The following is a 24,352-nucleotide window of genomic DNA, read 5'->3' on the forward strand; positions in this document are numbered from 1 at the left end:
GGCTACGATCCATGGGATTGCAAAGAGTCAGACAACTGAAGTGACTGTAGTGTATATAAGTCAGTCCCAATCTCCCAATTTTTCCCACTCCATATTTTAATATAGTCACTGTCCTAAGAATTTTTGCTCATCACAGGTGCGAGATGGCTTTAAGTCGTCCATTGGTTACACTGGTGTCCTGATAGATTCTCAAAGGCAACAGAAGTTCGAGGCACATCTTAAGGTCTTGGCGGAGAAGATCTGTTACCCTGCTTGGCTCCCAAAAATGCTGGCAGAGTAACTGACCACGGTGCTCAAGTGTGTGTCTCAGGACAAGATGGGGGGATAAGGGAGAGGGGGAGAGTAGAGAGATCTCTGGCTCATTCATTAGAGAACTTCAACCTCACGCCGAACCAAGATTCTGGCATAATATACCAGAGAAATCAATTTCTGTAATCACAGATCATTTTGATAGGGGTGGTGGTACAGGTGCTAGGATCCCCCCAAAATAAATCAAACTCCCCACTAGCCTAAAGGCCAGCGTTAGCAATCTATTTATTTGTGTCTGTTATCATTTTCTAAAGCTGGCATAACTAAGTACCACAAATCTGGTGATTTAAGACAAAAGATGTTTATTCTCTCAAAGTTCTGAAGATCCTGAAGTCTAAGGTCAAGGTGTCAGTAGGGCCGTGCTCTCTCTAGAAGCTCTAGAGAAGAACCTTTCCTGCCTCTGCAGCTCCTGGTGGCTCCAGGTGTTCCTTGGCTTGCGGCAGCATCACTCTAAACTATGCTTCCATCTCCACGTGGCCTTCTCACGTCTGTGTGTCCTTTTTTGTCTCTTACGAGGACACTCTTGTTGGATTTAGGACTCACCTTAATCCAGTATGAGCTCATCTGGATCTTTAACTATACCTGGAAAGACTATTTTTTTCAACTAAGGTCACATTCTGTGATCCCAAGTAGACATAAATTTTTACAGGACACTATTCAGCCCCCTGGGCTTCCCTAGTCGTCGTTCAGTGGAATCTACCTGCAGTGCATGAAACGCAGGTTCAATCCCTGGGTCAGGAAGATCCCCTGGAGGAGGAGATGGCAACCCACTCCAGTATTCTTGCCTAGGAAATCCCATGGACAGAGAAGCCTCATGAGCTACAGTCCATGCGGTTGCAAAAAGTGGGACACAATTTAGTGACTAAGCAACAGCGATGAAAAACAAGACAAATTCAACCCACTTCAATGTCTTAGGCTTGCTGTTCTGGCAAAGCCTCTTATGTTGCTGACAGGTTCTGTTTCACAATACTAACAGGCACGTTAATTAGGCTTGCAAATACGTGGCACATGTACTGCTGTCTGCCATCTCCCACCCAGGCAGAAACCACTAGTCCTTATCCACCACTTGTGTAGAAATCTCTATCTTTTTTTTTTTAATTGGAGGATAATTTACAATGTTATGTTAGTTTCTGCTGTACATCAACGTGAGTTAGTTCTTTGTATACATATATCCCCTGCTTCTTGAGCCTTCCTCCCAGGCCCTCATCCCACCCATTTTCCTTATCACATAGCACCGGGCTGAGCCCCCTGTATTACACAGCATAGCTATTCCCCCAAGCTCTCTGTTTTACATATGGTAATATGTGTCTGTCAATGCTGCTCTCTCAATTTGTCCCTTCGTCCCACCCTGTCCTTCCCCCACTGTGTCCACAAGTCCCTTCTCTGCATCTGCGTCTCTATTCCTGCCCTGAAAATAGGTTCATCAGTAGCATTTTTCTAGATTTTATATACATGTGTTAATATATAATATTAGTTTTTCTCTTTCTGACTTACTACTCTGTGCAACAGACTCTAGGTTCATCCACCTCACTACAACTGACTCAGAAATTTCTCATTCTTATCCACCACCCTTGCCAGAAATGACAGCTAAGCATGCCTATTTTCCCCCTCTGAGCCTGGATATAACTTCAGACTCCTCCTCAACATAGTACTCCAGGCAGCTAATATTTCTTACTATAATTGACATTAAGTCCACAGATACAACTACAGCTGTGTAGTTATCAAAATATTTTAGTATTTCTCTACTGAATGATTAAGTACTGGTTATAGATACAATTAATTGAGAGAATATTGTATTTTGACTGTCTAGAAATAATATTGTATCATTTGGAAATTTTCCATATGATTGCAAGTTTTGAATAAGGGAAGGTTCAACAATTACTGGCAACTTCAGGAGGGTAAGAAAAGTCACCTTAAAAGCATCTGTTTATGCCAGTGCTATCAAATGCTTAACTTTAGAGGGTAATGTGCTTCAGAAAATGTTCCGAGACTCTCAGAATGATCATGTATCCCTTGATTCAACACCAAGCTCCAAATGTTTGTTGCTTGACTGTGGAGAGCCAACTGAGGGTCTGATGCTGAGCCAGGAGTTTAGTGGAACGTTGGAAGCTGTGTATAAAGAGCGATGTGCATGGCCCTGCCTGTGGGAGCTTTAAATCCAGCTGGGGGATGAGAGAGACAACTATTGGAGTGGCCCAGAAGTTCATTCAGGTTTCTCTATACGCTGTCACAAAAAACCCAAATGACCCTTTTGATCCACCCAATGCAAAGAAATAACACTAAGCAGAGTATGGATACACGGGATATGGAAGGGAACAGTGTCGACTGTGATGTTTGATTTTTTTTTGCATGTTTCAAACCATAGGACTCAGTGTTTCCTAGCCAGGCTTGAGATAGGCTGCCAGGGCAACCCTACAAAGCAGAGGATAAGGCCACCAACTCACCCGGAAAGCCCAGGAGGGAGGGGATGAGGCTGGGGACTCACAGAGGAAATGAGAGGAAGGAATTAATTAAAGCAACACTGCAGCCTTGAGGGCTTCCCAGACGGTGCTAGTGGTAAAGAATACTCCTGACAATGCAGGAGACATAAGAGACGTGGGTTCAGTCCCTGGATTGGAACGATCCCCTGGAAGAGGGCGTGGCAATCTACTCCGGTTATTCTTGCCTGGAGAATCCGCATGGACAGAGGAGCCTGGGGGGCTACAGTCCATGGGGTCACAAAGAGTCAGACATGACTGAAGTGACTTAGCACACACACACACACAGCCTTGAAAGGAGGGATTGGCAGGACTTGATGATGGCTTCGTTTGTTGTTGTTCGTTAGGGTTAGCGTTGAGTCCGACACTCTGCGACCCCGTGGACTGTAACCCACCAGGCTCCTTTGTCCATGGGGTTTTTCAGGCAAGAATACTTGAGTGGGTTGCCATTTCCTTCTCTAGGAGATCTTCCTAGACCAGGGATTGAACCCGCATTTCCTGCATTGACAGGCGGATTCTTTACCACTGAGCCACCTGGGAAGCCTGTGATGGTTTGACTAGAGAGAGTAAAAAGAGCCTCAGAGTTGGCCCCAAGTGAAGGGTGAGATGGGACTTCACAGGATGGAAGCTGAAACGGGACCAGAGTCCTTCCAGAAAGGTCTCAAAACTTCAGGATTCTGAAGTCTTTCCAAAATAAATGCTTGTTGTTGTTCAGCCACTCAGTCGTGTCCCACTCTCTGCAACTCCATGGACTTGGTCTTTCACAAAAATCAAGTTTGACTTAGAAATAGAGAAAGCTTAGTGATAATGACCTTCACTCCTTTTCCTTTATCATGCACACCTGTCATGCCACCCCATACTCATCAACCTGACTCCCCCAAACTAACAACAGCTGTGTAATATTGTTGGGTGGCTTTTACGCATCTTAGTGTTATTGTTTTTTTCCTTATGAATCAGTCCTGTTGAGCTTTTATATTCCTGGCACGTGGACTGAGATAGGGAACTTTCCTTTTAACCCAGCTGGAAGTCACTTGACTCTCCCTTCCAGAGTCCCTCCTGGTTTCTCTGGCTTTTCTGATAGAACCGCACTCTCTGGGTGGAGACACCAGTCCTGTTTGGAGATGTGTCCTGGATGACCCTCCTTCATCTTCCCGGGACAAGGGGGAGAGAGAATGAAATGCCCAGAGGAGGCTTCCTCCCAGAAGCTCAGCAGGGAAGGGATCGGGGGTTGACAGGGGACCATGGTTTACTTTAGGGTGTGGTTGATTGGAGCACGTTTGTCAGCTGTGGGAAAAGTGGCCAGCACAGAAAAGATTGATGACTTGGAAAATAAAAGGGAAAACTGGAAGGAGAGGGTGGGAAAGGGAAAGAGGGTGGGAGTGTTGAGAGATGATGGGATGGGATACTCCATCCATCAACCACAAGTGCTCCAGTCAACAACACCCTAAAGTACACCACGTCCTGTCAACCCCCGACTCCTTCTCTGCTGAGCTTCTGGGAGGAAGCGTCCTCTGGGTATCTTCATTCTTTCTCCCCCTCGTCCTGGGGAGACGGAGGAGGGCCATCCAGGACACATCTCCAAATAGGACCGGTGTCCCCACCCCGAGAGTATGGTTCTAACAGAAAAGCCAGAGAAACCAGGAAACTCATGAACCTGTAGTATCCCATAGGTTCATGAGAGGTGAATCAAGACAGAATAGCAGGACTTTCCTGGTGGCCCAGTGGTTACGATTTTGCCTTCCAGTGCAGGGGCTGGGGGTTCAAACCCTGGTCGGGGGCTAAGATCCCACATGCCTTGCATCCAAAAAAAAAAAAAAAAACCAGAAAACAGAAGCAAGATTGTAACAAATTCAAAAAATGATCCACATCAAAAACACTCTTTCAACAAAAAATACAGAATAGGAAGGTCCTTTGAGTTGGGAGTGATGACACAGAGGAGGGCGGGCCTCGGTCACCCAGAGTCTTCTCAGGGAGGGAGGGGAGTCTCTGGGCGCAGGAGTAAACAGTGTCTGATCCAACACTGAGGGGAAGTGGGGACATCAGCCACGGCGCCACTGGGGCTGAGATCGCAGGGCGGCCCCCTGAACTAAATCCGCTGCTACCACACCTGCAGGATAAGCCGTGCCGTGCTTTGCTTTGCTTAGGTTTTAAGATCAGAGAATCACGACTTAAGACCGTGCAATATAAACCACTTCACGATGGACTCTTCTTTTGTCTGGCTTAATGCCCCTACATTTTTCTAAGATTTGGCTTATCGACACTATCCTAAGCACTGCTGTTAGTAGGTAAATTTGCACCAGAATGTTGGCTTAAAGCAAACCTCATTCCAAATGCAGCAGAAGTTAATAATAACCTCACAGAGTCCCAGTTTGGTAGCAGTTGATCTAATTGCTATTCTGAATTCATTGCTGCCTTTTTTTTTTTTAATACAACAGGAATTTTTGAACCATTGAACATAAATCAAATTATATTCCCTGTCTTATTTCTTCATTAACATTTCACCTTCAAACAGACACACACACTCATTTTGCTTAGAGCAGTGCTTCTCAGTGAAGATAACTTTGTACTCCCGGGGGCCATCCGGCAATGTCTGGTGACATTTTAATCATTACAGGTGGTGAGGAGCTGCTGGCACCTCTAGTAGGTAGGAGCCAGCGATGCTGGTGAACACTGCAACACGCAGGATGACACATCATAGCAAAGGGCTGTTCAGCCCTGAAGTTAGGCATGCTGAAGCTGAGAGCCCCAGACTTAGAAAGAACACACGATTTCAACTTAATTATACAGAAAGCGGTCTATAAATATTTATAAAGCCCAATGACTCAATGGACATGAGTTTGAGCAAGCTCTAGGAGTTGGTGATGGACAGGGAGGCCAGGTGTGCTGGCGTACATGGGGTCGCAAAGAATCGGACACGACTGAACGACTGAACTGAACTGAACTGATGAAGGCCAAGGTTCCACTCTTTGACTTTTAAAAAGAGCATTCTATTCTAGCATTAAATAGAGCTGCGATTTAAAAAATTAGGGAGTCTTGAAAAGACAGATCTTACATATTCAAGTTTAATGTAAATAAAAGAAATTCTTATTTTACAAAGCTTTTGTTGTTGTTGTTTAGTCACTAAGTTTTATCTGACTCTTTTGAGACCCCAGGGACTGTAGCCTGCCTAGTTCCTCTGTCCATGGAATTCTCCAGGCAAGAATACTGGAGTGAGTAGCCATTCCATTTTCCAGGGGATCTTCCTGACCCAGAGATCCAACCCGGATCTCCAGCATTGCAGGTAGATTTGTTACTGTCAGAGCAACCAGGGAAGCCCAAGAGTAGTTAGAGATACAAAGTCAGGAAAGGTTTAACTAAATGCTTAATACTGCATTTATGTCACCTTCTGAAGCATTTTACCAGCATAAATGGTATTTTCTGACTGTTGGTATGGTTTCTATTCCCTTAACTTGAAGTAATATCAAAGTTTTATTAGTCCCTCATGTTTTTAAGCATTTGAGACAATGTAGTTTGCTTTTTCAGAGAAGGCAATGGCACCCCACTCCAGTACTCTTGCCTGGAAAATCCCATGGATGGAGGAGCCTGGTGGGCTGCCGTCCATGGGGTCGCTGAGTCGGACACGACTGAGCAACTTCACTTTTACTTTTCACTTTCATGTATTGGAGAAGGAAATGGCAACCCACTCCAGTGTTCTTGCCTGGAGAATCCCAGGGACGGGGGAGCCTGATGGGCTGCCATCTATGGGGTCGCATGGAGTCGGACACGACTGAAGCGACTTAGCAGCAGCAGCAGCAGCAGTTTGCTTTTTACCTCCTTATTTTTGGGTACCCAGAAATATAAATGATTTAACTCTAAATATGGAATATGCCCTAACATTCCTATAGGTTCTCAGAAGCTAAATGTCTTCCTTGAAAAAAACTAGGGTGTCTTGAAAAGACATTCTTACAAGTTAAAATTTAATTTAAATAAAAGAAATGACTATTTTATAAAAGTGAATAAAAGCAACTGGCCAACAGGATTTAATGAGATATTTGGGAAATGTAATCATGTTTATGAAAGACCTTTGTAAACTGCAAAGTATTAGAAAAATGTACATGCTTGTTGCCAACTGTATGCCCAGATGAAGAAGAAATGGCATTTATACAGAAGGAAAGAGGTTTTTCATCCATCTCAGCTAAGCTGCACCACTGCCTTCCTGCTGAACTTTGGGTAACATCCTCATTTTACAATGAGAGCAAAAGTGGGGGAATGTCACGCCCAAGATCAAGTTGCAGTGTCAGGGTTCAGATCCTGCCCCATCCTGTCCACCACACCGCCCTCTGCAGGCAGTGGGAGGAGCTGACCGTCCACTGGGCAACTCCCAAGTCTACCGGCAGTTCAGAGAAGGGAACAATTCCATCCCATGTATTTGTCCTCTAACACCTCACTTCCAGTGAGAGTTAACGTGGTCCTTTCTAAAGATATCAATTCACAGAGGAGAGGTACTGAGCAATCAAAGGGAAATCAGACAAGGTCCCTACCCTCAGGAATCTCACTCTTCAGTGAGACAAATGATAAACAAGGAATTTTATCATTTCTTGGGGATAAGCAGTCCTACAGGGAAAGCCCAGGGATTGGTGGGGGCATTCAAGTAAGTGTGGGTGGGCATGTGACAACCTCGTGCAGTGCTCACGCAGGGTCCGAGGGAGTTCGAACATCCTCACAAAGTGGACAGTGCACCCTCCCCTGGCCAGGAGAGCCAGTCCTTGAGAATGTGAGAAACCAGAGAGTTGGAGACAGGAAGAGCTCAGTGATCTTTTAATCACAACTGCCCGTGCTAAAGGCTGTGCTTTAACCTTTTGTTACTGTTGTGTTGTTGTTTAGTCACTAAGTTGTGTCCCACTGGTTTTCGACACCACGGACTGTAGCACGCCAGGCTCCTCTGTCCATGGGGTTTCCCAGGCAAGAACCCTGGACTGGGTTGCCATTTCCTTCTCCAGGGCATCTTTCCAACCCACGAATTGAACCCATGTCTCCTGCCTTAGCAGGTCATATCTTTAACACTGAGCCACCCGGGGAAACCCAACCTTTGGTTTTAGCCATTGTTTATACAGCATTTCCATGTTTTGTGGCTCTTTCATTTAGGTTTTTAATTCTCTTTCAATCATTATTTCTCACCAATCTGTCTAAGGTAATTATATTTACTTTATAAATCATGGATTATAGTTATGGCTTTAAAAGATTTCTTAACTTTTATTCACCTTTCTGATTTTCCTTGACCCGAGAGGAAAGCATAACAAAAAGTGAATGCATCCTGAAGTGAGAGAGTGGTAGATTCACATCCCAGCTTTGTGACTCACGAGATGAAGGACCAGGAGAAATTTCTCCCCTCCGCTGAGCCCCACATCCATCATCTAGGATTGCGGGGTCTGATATCTTGCTCAATCTTTACCAGAAACCATCCTTTATAGGACTGTGGTTAAAATTAAGCACGGTATCAGACCTAAAGCTCTTAGTGGCTTCACACAAAGAAAGGCCTGTCTGGGTGAATAAAAATTCAAGAAGTACAAAAAGAATTTTAAAGAAAGAAAAATGCGCCATTCTCTCTGGCTGGAACTTTATGCCAGAGAGTCCATAACTTAGCAGATCAAACCAAGGTCTCTTGTGCAGTAAGCAACAACCTGTTCCATGTTCTTTATAGTCTGTGATATTATAAAACTGCAGGGTCTTATGAGAAGCTGGGATAAGCCAAAACTTATGGAACTTTCTTTTTCTATTAGAGTTCTAAACCAATAAAAGTATAGAGAAAATCTGTAAAAAAAGATACAAAAAGAGAGGGATCATTTATAAATTAATAGAGGCTTGAGCGACATACCAATCAACTGCTGTGTATGAAATCATTGTCATCCTGATTCAAAATATTATAGTAATTTTTTGAGATTCTGAAGGGCATTTGAAACTTACTGATATTTGGCATTACTCAGGAATTGCTGTGATAACTCTATGGTAATTATGCCTTTTTATATCCTCTTTTAGAGATATATATTGAAATATTTACAGATGAAATGATGTCTAAGCTCAGAATACTAATGAAGAGGCAAATAGTTGAGAAGATAGATAAAACCAGATTGACAATAACTTAATGGTAATTGAAGCTAGGTAGGTGATGGGTTCATGGTATATTATTCTTCTGATATTACATATATTTGAAACTTTCTTTAAAAGATCTTTTTAATATAGATCACAATATCAGCAAGATATTTAAAAATATCACCTGTCTACTAATAAAGATGAAGTTGGAGAGTGTGGCTTAAATGTGCAACTCATGCGCTCCCTGCTGAGCCCTTGAATCAAGCAGGGGTAAGCCCTGAACAGTCACAGGTCTCTTGGTGGGCCCAGCCTGTTAGAATAGCTCACAGTGGTACTCAGTCTGGGGTCTTGAGTTCAGTTCCTATGGAGCCTCTGCCTTTGTCTTTGTCCCAGTAGCCCCTCCAAACTCAATCAGCCAGGTTGCAAACGTGAGCTGGTGAATACCAGGCAGATGAGGCCTGGATAGCAGGCCACACGAATCCATCCTTCTCATCCTTAGAAAAGAATCCACAGCACAACACGTGCTGTGTTAAGGAAGGATGGGCAGAGAGACTCCGTAGTGTCATCTTTGCACATTCAGGTGGTGAGTGGAAAGATAATCAGAGGGGGATCGATTACATCAGAAGAGAAATAGAAACAGTTCATCGAGAGATGAATGGATAAAGGAGTTGTGGTACATACATGCAATGGAATATTGTTCAGCCATAAAAAGGAACGAACTGAGCCAGTTCCAGTGAGGTGGATAAACCTAGAGCCTGTTATACAGAGTGCAGTAAGTCAGAAAGAGAAAAACAAATATTATATATTAGCGTATACATCCATATACACGTATGGAATCTAAAAAATGGTACTGAGGAACCTATTTGCATGGCAGGAATAGAGATAAGATGTAGAGAATGGGCTTTTGGACACAGTACAGGGGAGGGGAGAGTGGAACGAACTGAGAGTGCAGCATTGATGTATATACACCATCACGTGTAAAGCAGAGAGCTAGTGGGGAGCTGCTGTACAGCACAGGGGACTCAGCTCAGGGCTCCGTGATGACTGAGAGTGGCAGGAAGTGGGTAGGTGTAAGGGAGGTTCAAGAGGCTGGGGACATATGTATACCTTTGGCTGATTCATATGGATATATGGCAGAAACCAACATGACACTGTAAACCAATTATCCTCCAATTAAAAATAAATTTAAAAATAAAAAAGAGGGAGGAGATATACGTATACTTAGAGCTGATTCACATCGTTGTACAGCAGAAACTAACACAGCATTATAAAGCAATTATCCTCCAATTAAAAATAAAAAGATAGAAATGCTTCATTAGTAGAAATAAAAGAGCAAGATCTGCATTTTAGAAAAATATGTACCAGCCAGAGAGGCTTCATGGAGAGAGACAATGGAACATGAAAGGAAGGCAGCAGAACTGAGAAATATTTTATCTTTTTCCCACAAAAGTGAAATGATCCGGGAATACAGGGGAAGCTTGATCACATGGAGCAGAGGGTCCGACTGAGACCATATTGTATATTTGTAATCTGTGGATGCCCTGGCAATGGGGTCTTCATCTCACGGTGATGGCATGGTGATGAGACATACCACAGTAATTAGCATCAGAACTATAGATGGTCCCATTGACCCCATTTTGGGAGAAAAGGTCTGTGAAGGAGATGGATAGGGCTCAGCAACTAACAAAAAAAATGAAGATCCTAAAGAAAAGACTGAGAGATTTACCAATAATAGATTTTATATTAATAATACAAATAATACTTTTCTATTACCAATAGTAGGTTTGCCTCAATACCCTAGAGTACTTCAGGGTATAATGCTTTTCCTACTGACTCTGAAGTTGGTGCAGATAATAAACCATCTGGTGGCTTGTCCAAATTATCTCACCTTTCTACCTGATGCTGTTGCTCTCTGAAATAACTGGAACCAGGAAAAAGAGGAAGCCTATTCTCCAAAACTAATGCATATTAGTTTGAAATAGAAATATTTGCAGTAGCCTGGTACTTTGTAATCAACCTCTCTACCACAGATGATTGGGCCAGGCAAGAAGACAGGATGCTGATAACTTGTCAAATAGGGTATGATCTGGTCTCTATGGGGGCCAGGGCAGCACGACTCAACCCTCCACTCTGACATGGATGCTCTGGACTAGAACAGTGAACAGCACAGACAAAGGGACTGATTATCTGGGAGTGAGCACCCTCTGTTGCTGTTTTTATTTGGCTCTTTCTCTTCCTCAATTTCAGGTCTATGAGACAGTTGGACACAGTGGTACCACCTTGCTGGCGGAAGTGTTTCTGCCTATTCCTGAAACCACTGTTGTCAGTGGAAGGGCTCCCATTGAAGAAGTGGAGTTTAGCAGTAACCAGCATGTGACCCTGGACCACGAGGGAGTCGGAAGTGGTACGGAAGGCCTCAGCGGCTCACAGAATCACTGTCAGATTTGAATATCTTTTTCTTGTCCCTTATCAGACAACCAGACAATTACAACATTGCTATCAGAAATTCAGATGAAAGCAATAATCACATACGATTTTTTGCAAAGTAATTTTTACACACTATGGGCGGCCAGTAAATTCATGTAACTGTACAAGTATGGCCACGTGCATTAAGGGCATTTAGATTGCCTTTGACACCTTAATTCAACTTCTAGGAATCTTTCCTGAAAAAATAATTCAAAATGAAGATAGAAATTTTGTGCATTAAAAAAAAGAAGTACATCATAGTGTTATCTGTATGGTGGAAAAGTTTGAAAGAAAATAACTGTAATGGGGATATTATTAAATACTATTCTCTCATCTCTCATTTTCTCATGGACTTTCTCACTCTGTCAACCATGTTTTTTTAACCTCTCTTTAATGTACTTGACATCTCTTTCTTTCACTTCTATATTCTGTGTAATCTCTTTAAATCAGTCTTCTAAGCCATGAATTCACTTTTTGGCTGTGTCTAGTCATTGAAATTCATCACTGAGTTCCTCATTTCAACGATTGTATTTTTCCCCTTCCTATTTAGCTTTTTTCACAATCAGTTCTGACAGCCTTTTGTCATTTTCTGGCACTCTCAGTCATTTATTTCATTCATTCATTCATTCCTCCATTCTTTGTGTGCATGTTAGCCTCTCAGTAGTGTCCAACTCTTTGTGACCCCGTGGACTGTAACCTGCCAGGCTCCTCTGTCCATAGAATTCTCCAGGCGAGAATATTTTTCAGTATTCTGTATCTGGCATTCCAACACCTTTCTGCTTATCGGTCTGATTCTGTTTCCTCGCATGCCTGCTGCCTTTTTGTTGTGAGTGCATATCTGGATGCAAGAATCCCTTGAGTCTGAAATCCGATCACCAGTCAAAAAGTCTGGAGATCTAAGCTTTTAGTTCCAACTCTGTTACTGACAAACTGTGTGACCCTCGTAATCACGTAACCTCTTTGACTATCATCTTCCTCTTTCATAAGAGGGGTCTAATAATACCTCCCTTAAATGTCTTATGGGGTTATTCTGAAGATCAAGATGCAGTGTTCAGTATGAAGGAAAGATTTTTTTTTAAGTCATAAAGTAAAATAAGTACACTTTATTTAATTGTTTTTATCTTGGCTGCTCTGGGTCTTCATCACAACATTCCAGCTCTTCATTGCGACACACAGGCTTAGTTGCCCTGTGGCGTGTGGGATCTTAGTTCCAGGACCAGGGGTCAAATCCGTGTCCCCTGCATTGGAAGGCAGATTCTTAACCACTGGACCACCAGGGAAGCCCCTGAAGGAAAGCTCTTTAGAAAACACAAAGGGGCTATTATAGGGTTACCAGTGGTGCTGTTTTGTGTTAATATCAATAATATTAACTTGGACTCCAGAACAAGAAGTTCCTATGAAAGTGAAAAAGTTAAAGTCACTCAGTTGTGTTCAGCTCTTTGCAACCCCATGGACTATACAGTCCACGGAATTCTCCAGGCCAGCATACCGGAGTGGGTAGCCTTTCCCTTCTCCAGGGGATCTTCCCAACCCAGGGATCGAACCCTGGTCTCCTGCATTGCTGGGGGATTCTTTACCAGCTGAGCCACCAGGAAAGCCTATGTTTCATGCTTAAAAATCTTCTTTTACATGATTAATGTCCTGTCCAGAGACGTTTTGTCATTAATGTCAAATCAGTGGGAGCCCCGTCAGTGAGGCCTTCAAGTTTCTACCGTAGCTGAGCGACAGCGTCTGTGGACTGGTCAGTGCCTGCCAGGTCTGAGGCTTTGCAGGTTTTTCCTCACTTGACATGCTGCTTCTCATTCCAGGCACGCTCTCACCTGAGGGCCTTTGCATTGTTCCTTCTGCCAAGAAGGCTCTTTCCCAAGATACCTATATGCCTCCCTTCCACTTTCTTCAGGCCTTTCATTATTCAGAAAGGACCTCTCATGGAGCCTTCCCTTGCCACTTAACATTGGAAAGTTCAACCCCTGCCTCCTCCTCAAACATATATTTTCTAACACTTTTCATTTTTTTTTTTTCTCTCTTTTGCACTTACTACTCTCTAACATGGGGTTTCCCTGGTGGCTCAGTGGTAAAAAATCTGCCTGCAGTGCCGGAGATGTGGGTTGGATCCCTGGGTGAGGAAGATCCCCTGGAGAAGGAAATGGCAACCCACTCTTGCCTGGAGAATCCCATGGACAGAGGAGCCTGATGGGCCTGATGAGCTACAGTCCATGGGGTCGCAAAGGTGATCACAACTTAGTAACTAAATCACCACCACCACTCTCTAACATGCTAGCCTCATCTCTTTATTTATCACATCTATAATCTGTCTTTCCTACTTGAATGTAAATTCCGTGAGGTCACAGATTCCTATCAGTTTTCTTTACTACTGTCTTGGTGACTAGAGTAGTGCCTGGCATGAAGTAGGGGCTCAAATAGGTATCTACTAAATGAATGAAGGATGTCTTCACAGTAATCCTTAAAAGGGGGTGCTATTATTATTATTATAGTATGGGCTTCCCTGATAGCTCAGATGGTAAAGAATCCACCTGCAACACAGGAGACCCCAGTTCACTTCCTGGGTCGGGGAGATATGCTGGTAAAGGGAAGGGCTATCCACTCCAGTATTCTGGGCCTGGAGAATTCCATGGACTGCATACTCCATGGGGGTCACAAAGAGCAGGACACAACTGAGCAACTTTCACTTTCATTATTATTATCTCCATTTTATACATAGCGAAACTGAGGTTCAGAGAAGTTAAGCAGTTTGTCCATGGTCACACAGCTGTTAAGTGGCAGAATATATATGCAGTTGGTCCCAGTGCAGAGTGCATCACTCCTCATAATGCTACACTCTGCTATCAGAGATGCAGCCGAGGGGCCCACTGTGTCACCCCCTGAAGCTACACATTGTTGATCTGAATGATGTGTTCCATCCCCCTACCCCCACCCATTCTGTTCCATTTGTCTGCCCTCTGCTTTGCCTTCTCACAAGCACGGGGCTCACTCCCTCTTTCTAAACAGCATCCTTTTTCATCCACTGCTTCCTCAGGAGTGCCCTTCTCATTTGAAGCTGACGGTGGTAATCAACTGATTCTAATGACCTCAGGGAAAGTGTCCAACAGCGTGGCATGGGCCATTGGAGAAAATGGGATTCCTTTAATTCCTCCGTTGTCGCAGCAGAATATTGGATTCAGAAGGTAACGTGTGGCTAGAACAGCTGATGAGCGAGGACAGCATTGGCGTCAGCGCGATTCAGGGGGGAAAGGCTTGCAGTCTCACAGTCTTTCCTTTTATTGTCACGTGCCAGTATTTTCAGGGTTTTTTTTGTGTGTGTTCTTATGATAAAAACTAAAATGTTAATATCCTAACAAATATTGGATGTTTGTCAGCATCAGGCACCAGTAAGCCTGTGAAATATTCTTTTCGCAGTTTTGCAGATGGGAAAAGTACATGGTACGTGTTGTTGTTGTTCAGTCTGTCAGTCGAGGCCCACTCTTTGTGACCCCATGGACTACAGCTCACCAGGCTCCCCTGTCCTCCACGATCTCCAGGAGCTTGCTCAAATTTGTGTCCATTGGGTTGGTGATGCCATCCAACCATCTCATCCTCTGCCACCCTTTTCTCCTCCTGCCTTCAATCTTGCTGAGCATCAGGATCTTTTCCAATGAGTCAGCCCTTTGCATCAGGTGGCCAAAGTATTGGAGCTTCAGCATCAGTCCTTCCAATGAACATTGGCATGGCATACAGTTGTATCTATTTGGCCCTCAGTCAGAGATCACTGTAAAGTATGACTGATGTAGAAACTTCTGGGTATATGAAAGGCCCTATTCTCAGTCCCCTTCCTTGATTGTTAGCTGTCGGTTTCACTCAGAACAGCAGGAAGGGACTCACTCCAGACGGACAGGCCACCCCTCTTAGTGGTTGATGCCCATCCAGGCAGCCTGGACTGTGGAGCCAGGTGCCTGGGTTCCAGTCTTGCTTCTGTCACTCTCCAGTAGATGTGTCTTGAGTGGATCATCTTACTGCCGTGGCCTCAGTAGCCTCCATAAAATGAAAGGACTTACCTTTTCTTTTTTTTTTAATTTTTATTTATTTGGCTGCACCAAGTCCTCGTTGCAGTGTGCAGCATCTTAGTCGTGATGGGATCTAGTTCCCTGCCCAGGGATCGAACCCAGGCCTCTTGCCTTGGGAGCAGGGAGTCTTAACCACTGGACCACCAGGGAAGTCCCAAGAGGACTTATCTTGATCATCAGGAAGATACGTTCCAAGTCACAGGCTGTCATTTTCAACATGTGGAAAAACAGCAGAACGGGGCTGGTTTTATTCCCTTTACGCCCTCTCCTTCCAATGTAAACACCTGTATCCATGTGATAATAACAATAAGGTCTTTCTCAGCCAGGAGCCTGGCAGCATTTCCAGGGGAGGCTTGTTTATGCCTTTACGTACAAGCCTCCTGTACTTTGTCTCATTGAGTTTCCTGCTGAGGTTAAAGCTCCAGCTCCTCAGGAGAGAAGGGAAAACAGTGTGAGTGACGGGAGACGCAGCCCTGTTAATAAAGGCCCAGCTGACCTGTGGTGACCACCTGGCCCCCTTGGAATTCAGTCATGTCCAAAGTTGGGGCTTAAGTTAGTTGCATAAATGTTCGTTTCTTCTCTTTTATTTTAGCCTCAGCCCCAAGTGGTCCCCAGTTACCTGGGAGGTGGGACCTTCCCGGCATCCTACACCAGGTGCCCTGGTCTGGATCCAGCGACTCAGGACACTGGTGTGCTGGGCACAGTTGCAGAAATGCAGGGTCACATTTGCATTCCTTCTATTTATGCTTCTTTTCCCCCCAGATGTACTGAGATCTCATTGACATGTAAAATTGTGTAAGTTTAAGGTGTACAACATAATGATTTGATATTCTAGATATTGCAAAATGATTTTCACAATAAGTTTGGGTAACATCCATTGACACACATAATTACAGATTTTTCCCCCCTTGGGCTGAGAAATTTTAAGATCTACTCTCTTAACAATTTCCAAGTGTACAATAGAGTATTATTAGCTACACTCATATAATCATACATAGGTTGAAGGCAGGAGGAGTAGGGGGTGGCAGAGGATGAGATGGTTAGATAGCATCACCAAACTCACTGGACATGAATGTGAGCTAACTCTGGAAGATGGTGACGGACAGGGAAGCCTGGGGTGCCGCAGTCCATTGGGTCACAAAGAGATGGACACGACTGAGCGACCGAACAACAGCAACAGCTACGGTCACCATGCTGTACATTAGAGTCCCAGAACCTATTCATCTTACAACCCGAAGTTTGTACTCTGGAATGGCTTCATCCATTTATCCACCCCCCTGAGCTCTGGCTCCACCAGTCTTTTCTCCGTTTCTACATGTTTGGTTATTTTAGATTCCACGTCAAAGTGAGATCGTCTCACTTAGCATGATGACTCAGTGTCCATCCATGTTGTTGCAAATGGCAGGATTTCCTTCTTTGATGACTGAATTATATATATATATATATACATACAGATCACATTTTACTTATCCATGTGTCCACTGACGGACACTTGGGTGGTCTCCATGTCTTGTTATAACTGTTACTGTTATAACTAATACTGCTAAACATGGGGTGCAGAGACCTCCCCAGGACACTGATTTTGTTTACTTTGGATGTATCCCCAGAAGCCAGATTGCAGGAGCATGTGCTTGCTCTACTTTTAACTTCCTGAGCCTCCATACTGTTTTTCACGGTGGCTGCACCAACTTCCGTTCCCACAACAGTGCACAAGGAATTCCCCTCTCACATGCTTGCCAGCACTTGTTATTGCTTGCCTTTTATGACAGCCGTTCTGACAAGTGTGAGGTGACATTTCATTGTGGTTTTGATTTGCATTTCCCTGATCATTGAGCATCTTTTCATGTGTCTATTGGCCATTTGTATGTCTTTGGAAAAATGTCCATTCAGATCCTTTGCCCATTTGTTAATCAGATTGTTTTGTCACCATTGAGTTGAATGAGTTCCTTATATTGTTTGGATGTTTCTACGCCTTATTAGACACATGCTTTGAAAATATTTTCTGCCACCATTCGCGCTTTTTTTACCCTTATAATGTATTTAATAGAAACTATCAGGTAAGGAAAAATGGCAGAAGTCCTTCCTACAATCAGACTTTCCTTCGCAGAGCAGGGCGGACCCTGCAGTTCTGTGGTCCTGATGCAGACTGCTCTGTGAGGAAGTCTGTCTCAAGGAATCAACTTCTGTTTTCAGCGCTTTGAAGAGAGCAGATGCCATCTCTTCTATCGGCACGTCAGGCCTGACAGACATGAAGAAGTTGGCCAAATGGGCAGCAGAGTCCAAGCTTGACCCCAACGACCCCAGCAATGGCCCCCTGATGCAGCTGATCTCGGTAACGTGGCAGGAGACATGGGCACACACCACTTCTCCCCTCGGTGTGGAAACCAAAGGGCAGGGCTTTTTACACAGGTCGTCTTTCACACTACGTTCTCCTGCGCCGGAGTGTGTAAGAATGTGAGGGCTGGGTTGAATGACAGGTTTAAATTCTAGCTCTGCACCTACTGACTGTGTGAGCAAGACAAACGTGGTCCGAAGCCCGTGATGCCCTCACAGTGTTGTTGGCAAGAAATGGGCTGCTGGTGTCAGCCTCTAGCTGTCCACACTCAGCATGCAGGAAGCACCGGATACTGCTGAGGTTACAGGGCTTCCCAGGTGGCGCCAGTGGTAAAGAACCCTAAATGGTAATCTAATCGTCCAACCAGAAAATGAGCAAAACCACCATTTCTGAAGACACCCCAGTACAGGAGAAATAAGCAATGCAGGTTCGATCCCTGGGTTGGGAAGATGCCCTGGAGAATCAAATGGCTATCCACTCCAGTATTCTTGCCTGGAGAATCCCATGGGCAGAGGAACGTAGCCCACGGAGGGCTACAGACCATGGGATCACAAAGAGTCGGACACAACTGAGTGACTAAACACTTGGTCCCCTTGATGTTTCTTCTTTTTAACCATTTGCCTCCCAGAGAAGCACAAAACACAGGGCTTGCTTTCCTGTTTCTGTTGCTCAGTCATGTCCGACTCTTTGCGACCCCATGGACTGCAGCACACCAGGCTTCCCTGTCCTTCACCATCTCCTGGAGTTTACTCAAGCTCATGTCCATTGAGTCGGTGATGCCATCCAACCACCTCATCCTTTCCTTCCTGAGTAGCCCCTTTTATGAACCAGGATTGTCACCGCAGGATCACCTTTCCCATTGCAAAGCCCCAGCGGATCTCTGCTCCCAGAATCTCTCTCTGCAGGTCACGGCTGCAGCTGACAAAGCTCCCAGCAGAGGAGCAAACGGACACCGGGGCAGAGTGCAGCCCAGACCTGCTCATCCTCTCAGGGTTGCTGAAGCTGTGCTGTCTATGCTGGTGCCTGGGTCCATCTCTGGTTCACTTGTCCTCACAACCAAAACCACAGAGTGGCGTCCAGGAACAAGACAACAAGGCCCTGGAGCCAAGTGAAGCTGGCTGACTGGGGCCCTTATTTATGTCCATAGATATAGTCTAAAAACTATATTTTAAAAATGTTTTAGTCGCTAAGTAGTGTCTGAATCTTTGCGACCCCATTTACTGTAGCCTGCCAGGCTCCTCTGTCCTTGGGATTCTCCAGGCAAGAATACTGGGTGGATTGCCATTTCCTTCTTCGGGGGATCTTTCTGACTCAAGGATTGAACCCAGGTCCCCTGCATTGTAGGCAGATTCTTTACCAACTGAGCTACAAGGTTTTAAAAATACATTTAAATATATATTTTATATATATTATGTATATGAATAATGTTATTTGCAGTGCTGTGTGCTGAGTCGCTCAGTCATGTCTGACTCTTTGTGACCCCCATGGACTGTAGCCCACCAGGTTTCTCTGTCCATGGGATTTCCCAGGCAAGAATACTGAGTAGGTTGCCATTTTCTTCTCCAGGGGACCTTTCTGACCCAGGGATCGAACCTGAGTCTCCTGTGTATTTTTTGGAGTAGGCGTTTGGTAACACACTGATATAATTGACTCATTTATCAGTCTGTTATATTTTCATAACACCTATTAAGGGAACATGCATACCAGACATGAACCGTTTACTTTTTATTTCTCTGGAAAAAATGATTTATGGTACTTTTAATAACTATTCAATGAAGATAATAGCATCTCCCTCATTGCCATTATATTTGACTGTGTTTTCTCTTCAAATGAAATAGTGGATGTTTCAAGTATATCCAAAACTGTTCAACATTCAACATCATTCCCAAGAAGCTCAGTGCCAAGTTTCCTTGGGTGAAATCTGCCTGTCACCTAGAGCTTTGTATTTCCTGGTTTTTATAGGTTGCTACCAGTGGTGAATCCTACATCCCTGATTTCTTCCGACTCGAACAGCTACAACAGGAATTTAACTTTGTTTCGGATGAGGAATTAAATAGATCCAAACGATTCAGGCTGCTGCTTCTTAGAAGCCAGGAGGTGCCAGAGTTCCGACATTATAAGCAAATTCCACTGTATGACCGAGAAATTATGGAAAAAGTATTTCAGGTAAGAGATTGCCTTAGAGGGGTTAATAAAATAATGAAATATTTACTGTTCCATTTTGTATACTATTATATATATGTAGGTGTCCTTGTGGTGTTCTCAGTAGCAATATTGGTTTCTTCTTTATTGCACTTTACATAGCCTTTTCATTATTTTTCTTGAATCCAATGTTTAAATCATCTCTTTGTCTCAGTCTAATGACATCTAAACTAGGAAAAATTAGTGTCATAGGGCTGAAGAATCTCTTCAGTGTTAGTGTGGCAAACAGTCCTGCCTGGCTTAGTCAGGAATTCGATGCCCTTTTTTTTCAAATTAATTTATTTACTTAAATGGCTGCATCGGTCTCGTTGCGGCCCGCAGGATCTTCGTTGCATCACGAGGTATCTTTGCTTGCACTGCACAGACTCTCTAGTTGTGGCTTGCGGGCTTAGTGGCTCACATGTGGGATCTTAGTTTCCCGACCAGGGTTCAAACCCACGTCACCTTCGTTGCAAGGCCAATTCTTAACCACTGGACCACCAGGGAGGTCCCTCAATGCCATTTTAACCCAGTAAGTATTTACTAAGCACAAAGCACAGTGGTAAGCGCTGCTTGGAAGATAGATGGGTAGGATCTGAACAGCCTGGGTGAAGGGGTAGGAAGTGGGGAACAGGTCTGGTCAGGATGCTGCAGGCAGCTGGAGACAGAAAGCCTTGGGGGAGGTTGGAGTGGGGCAGGGAGCCTTTGAGGAGTTACAGGGAACAGGCCTGTGTGGGGGGGGCGGGCCAGGGAAAGCTGGACAAGTTTATGTTTGATGAGGTAAAGAAATAGCCACTAGAAATTAATATCAGTATGACTTCTTTTGTTTGTTTGTTTTCACTGCCATTACTCTAGGAGGTGGATCCCAAAAGATATTGCTGCAATTTATATCAAAGAATATTCTGCTTTACATTTTTCTCTAAGAGTTTTATAGAGTGTGGCCTTACATTTAGGTCTTTCATCAAAAGCAGTATGATTTTTCATGCAGAAATTATTCTTGGAGAGATGTTTTTGGTTACTTGGTTCTTCTTTGTTATCAGTTTGGACTTGTGATTATAAGTGATGAAAACCCAATTTGAACCAGCTCCTGTACCGGGGGAATTTATGAGATGATGGAATCACAAAATCAAGTTAAGCGTCTAAGACATCTGAATGACAGGAGCTCGTCTGCCCCTCAGAGCCACCCAAGGAGTGCCAGGCTCCTTCTCCTTCCTGTGGGGGCTTCACGTGGTATGGTGGCCTCATTTTCCCCCATTTCAGACAGATTTCTCTGCTTGATCATTTGGCCACCAGTATCACCCAAGTTCATACCTAGGAGCCTCAGCCAGGAGGGAGAGGTGTGTCCTCTTGTCCCAAGTCTAACAATCTTGGGGACAGGGTCTTCCCTGGTGTCCAGTGGATAAGAATCTCCTTTGCAAGGCAGGGGATGAGGGTTTGATCCCTCGTCGGGGAACTGAGATCTCACATGCCACAACAAAGACTCCATGTTTTGCAACTAAGACCTGATAATAAATAAATATTTTTATGCAGCCAAATAGTAAATAAATATTTTTTTAAAAAAGAAAACCATCTTGAAGACAGCTCTTAAGAAGAGCTAGAGAAGGACTGAAGGAGATCATGGCAGCTTCCTGGGGCCCACATGGAATTTTCTTGATAGAAAAAGAGGAAAGTACAGCTGCCTAGGAAAAGAAAGCCAAAAGCACCCACTACTCTCCTCCAAGTAGGTGACCCAGGTCAACTGCAACCAGTTACTAACAACTAAGATGTTAGGTGCTCTTTTTGTAATTGCTTTACTTGAAATAGACAAAAATAAAGAGTCAGACATGACTGAGCAACTGAACTGAACTGAACTGAACTTGGCTAAGCCATTTAGGTGAGCTTAGTATCTTGATCTACAGTGACTTGATTCTCTCTATGGCCTCAATTTCTTTCTGCGTGAACCCTGTAACTTGTAAAAAACAAATATCATGTATTACACAAGGAATTTAGAAAAATGGTACTGACAACCTACTTGCAGGGCAGGAATAGAGATGCAGACCTAGAGAATGGACTCCGGACACAGAGGGGTGAATTGAGAGCGTAGATAGCTAATGGGAAGCTGCTACAAAGAACAGGAAACTCAGTTTGATGCTCTGTGATGACCTGGAAGGATGAGATCCTGAGTGGGGGGAACGCTCAAAAGGGAGGGAATATATGCATACATATAGCTGATTCACATTGTTGTACAGCAGAAACCAACACAAACTGCAAAGCAATTATACTCTAATTTTTAAACAAAACTTTTAAAAAGCATTGTAACTTGTAACTACTTGTAAAGCAGTTCAATCAACTGTTTCCAAATCCTGGATGCTGCATCAAAGATCAACTCTGAACCTGAAGTTCAGAGGGAAGTAGAAGGAAGATTTAGAACCACAATTTGTGACTTAAACTACACATGACGAATAATTCTCTAATCTGGACTGTAGCTGCCATGGAATTTTCCAGGCAAGAATACTGGAGTGGGTTGCCATGCCTTTCTCCAGGGGATCTTCCCGACCTAGGAATTGAACCCTGGTCTCCTGCACTGTAGACAGATTCTTTACTGTCTGAGCTACCAGGAAAGCCCAATTTCAAAAAAGGCATGAGAGTACCAGTATTTTAAAATCATAGAAGTATTGTTTCCTTTTAATTTTAGGACTATGAGAAACGGTTACGAGACAGAAATGTGATCGAAACCAAGGACCACATAGACACCCACAGGGCCACAGTAGCAAAGTACCTCCAGCAGGTAAGGAAAATCATTTCAAACAGTCCTCGTAGGGGACAAACAGGCAGCATCCTGATGTTGGAGAAGGGGGGTCTTTATCCTCAACCCTTGTTGGCTTATTTTCTCATGATCGTTGTTGCTGTTGTTCGACTCTATTACAACACTATAGACTGTAGCCCACCAGGCTCCTCTGTCCGTGGGATTTCCCAGGCAAGAATAACTGGAGTGGGTTGCCATTTCCTTGTTAGGGAGTCCCTCAAAGAATATTCTAAACTGAAAAATTCTAGGGTCACAATGGCAACATGAATAACCTCTCTCTTCCTTTTAAGACTAGACATAAAGTCACTTATCCTATAGTAGTCTGCAATCCTTTATGGCTTGCCAGGATCCTCTGTCCATGGGATTGTTCAGGCAAGAATACTGGAGTGGGTTGCCATTTCCTTCTCCAAGGGATCTTCCCAACCAGGGATCAAACCCACATCTGCATTGGCAGGTGGGTTCTTTACCACTGAGCCACCAGGGAAGCCCTCCTCATTCTTACAGATATAAAATTGATTAGCAACTATCTTCATCTTTGTAACATAGTTACTTGGTTCTCCTTTGTATTAGCTTGGATTCATGATTGTAAGTGATAAAAAGTCCAGTTTGAACTAGCTCAGGCACCAAAGGGAATGTATTCAGTGAGGAAACACTGAAACCTCTAAGATTGGTCTCAGTTTATCATCAGTGGTTATCTTGAGGGGTATGATTACAAGGCACTTACTTTCTAAATCATGATTTTTTTAAAAAATATTTGAATGTTTGCTGTGCAAAAACTTCCAAATTTGATTCGATCCCATTTGCTTACTTTTGTTTTTATTTCTATTGCCTTGGAAGACTAACTAAATATAGAATTACCATATGAATGTGTGCATCTTACTACCTTGGTAATAAAAAAGTTTTATAAACCACATACTCACTGCCCTTCTGCACTAGAAAATGAAAGTATTCTTTTGTCCTTCCTTTAATTAATTTAACTTGTAAGAAGTGCTACAATAACTACAGTACATTTTCCCCAGCCAGTTAATCTACCCTTTAGGTTTTGTATAAAAAAATAATGTATGACATTTAAGAGCGCCTCCATTTAAAAAATAATTAGGAACTAAATCACTCTGAATAGGGGAAGAACTTAATCAGTTCTGAAGTGTGTGTGCTTCGAAGTGTGTTAGTCACTCAGTTGTGTCCAACTCATTGTGACCCCATGAACTCGAGCCCGCCAAGTTCCTCTGTCCGTGGAATTCTCCAGGCAAGAATATTGGAATGGGTAGCCATTCCACTCTCCAGGGGATCTTCCTGACCCGGGGGTGAAACCCAGGCCTCCTGCATTGCAGGCAGATTCTTTACAGTTTGGCGCACCAGGGAAGCCAAAGGTGAAAGCTTTAGTCCCTCAGTTGTGTCCGACTCTTTGTGACCCCGTGGACTGTAGCCCGCCAGGCTCCTCTGTCTATGGTACTTTCCAGGCAAGAATACCGGAGTGAATATCCATTCCCTTCTTCAGGGGGTCTTCCCGACCCAGGGGTCAAACCCAGGTCTCCTGCACTGCAGGCAGATTCTTAACCATCTGAGCCGCCAGGGAAGTCCTCGTGTGTTTCAAGACAGGTCCTGTTTTCTGTAGTTGTTCATTCATTTTTGTTGTTGTTCAGTTGCCACGTTGTGTCTGACTTTTTCC

The 24,352-nt window shown here is 43.9% G+C and overlaps 1 protein-coding gene across 6 annotated transcripts in view; it reads left to right on the forward strand.

Annotated features, from left to right (window-relative positions):
- Nucleotides 1–24,352, forward strand: part of CC2D2A (coiled-coil and C2 domain containing 2A) — a 131,191-nt gene that overhangs the window by 66,280 nt on the left and 40,559 nt on the right. For all 6 annotated transcript variants that reach the window (XM_024993645.2, XM_024993649.2, XM_024993647.2 and 3 more), the window contains 5 exons: nucleotides 11,103–11,259; nucleotides 14,359–14,506; nucleotides 17,576–17,714; nucleotides 19,680–19,883; nucleotides 22,573–22,665. In XM_024993645.2, the coding sequence (XP_024849413.1) occupies nucleotides 11,103–11,259; nucleotides 14,359–14,506; nucleotides 17,576–17,714; nucleotides 19,680–19,883; nucleotides 22,573–22,665 (741 nt within the window). The remainder of the gene's footprint in view (nucleotides 1–11,102; nucleotides 11,260–14,358; nucleotides 14,507–17,575; nucleotides 17,715–19,679; nucleotides 19,884–22,572; nucleotides 22,666–24,352) is intronic.

This window comes from Bos taurus, chromosome 6, assembly GCF_002263795.3.
Source record: "Bos taurus isolate L1 Dominette 01449 registration number 42190680 breed Hereford chromosome 6, ARS-UCD2.0, whole genome shotgun sequence".
Lineage (NCBI taxonomy): Eukaryota > Metazoa > Chordata > Mammalia > Artiodactyla > Bovidae > Bos > Bos taurus.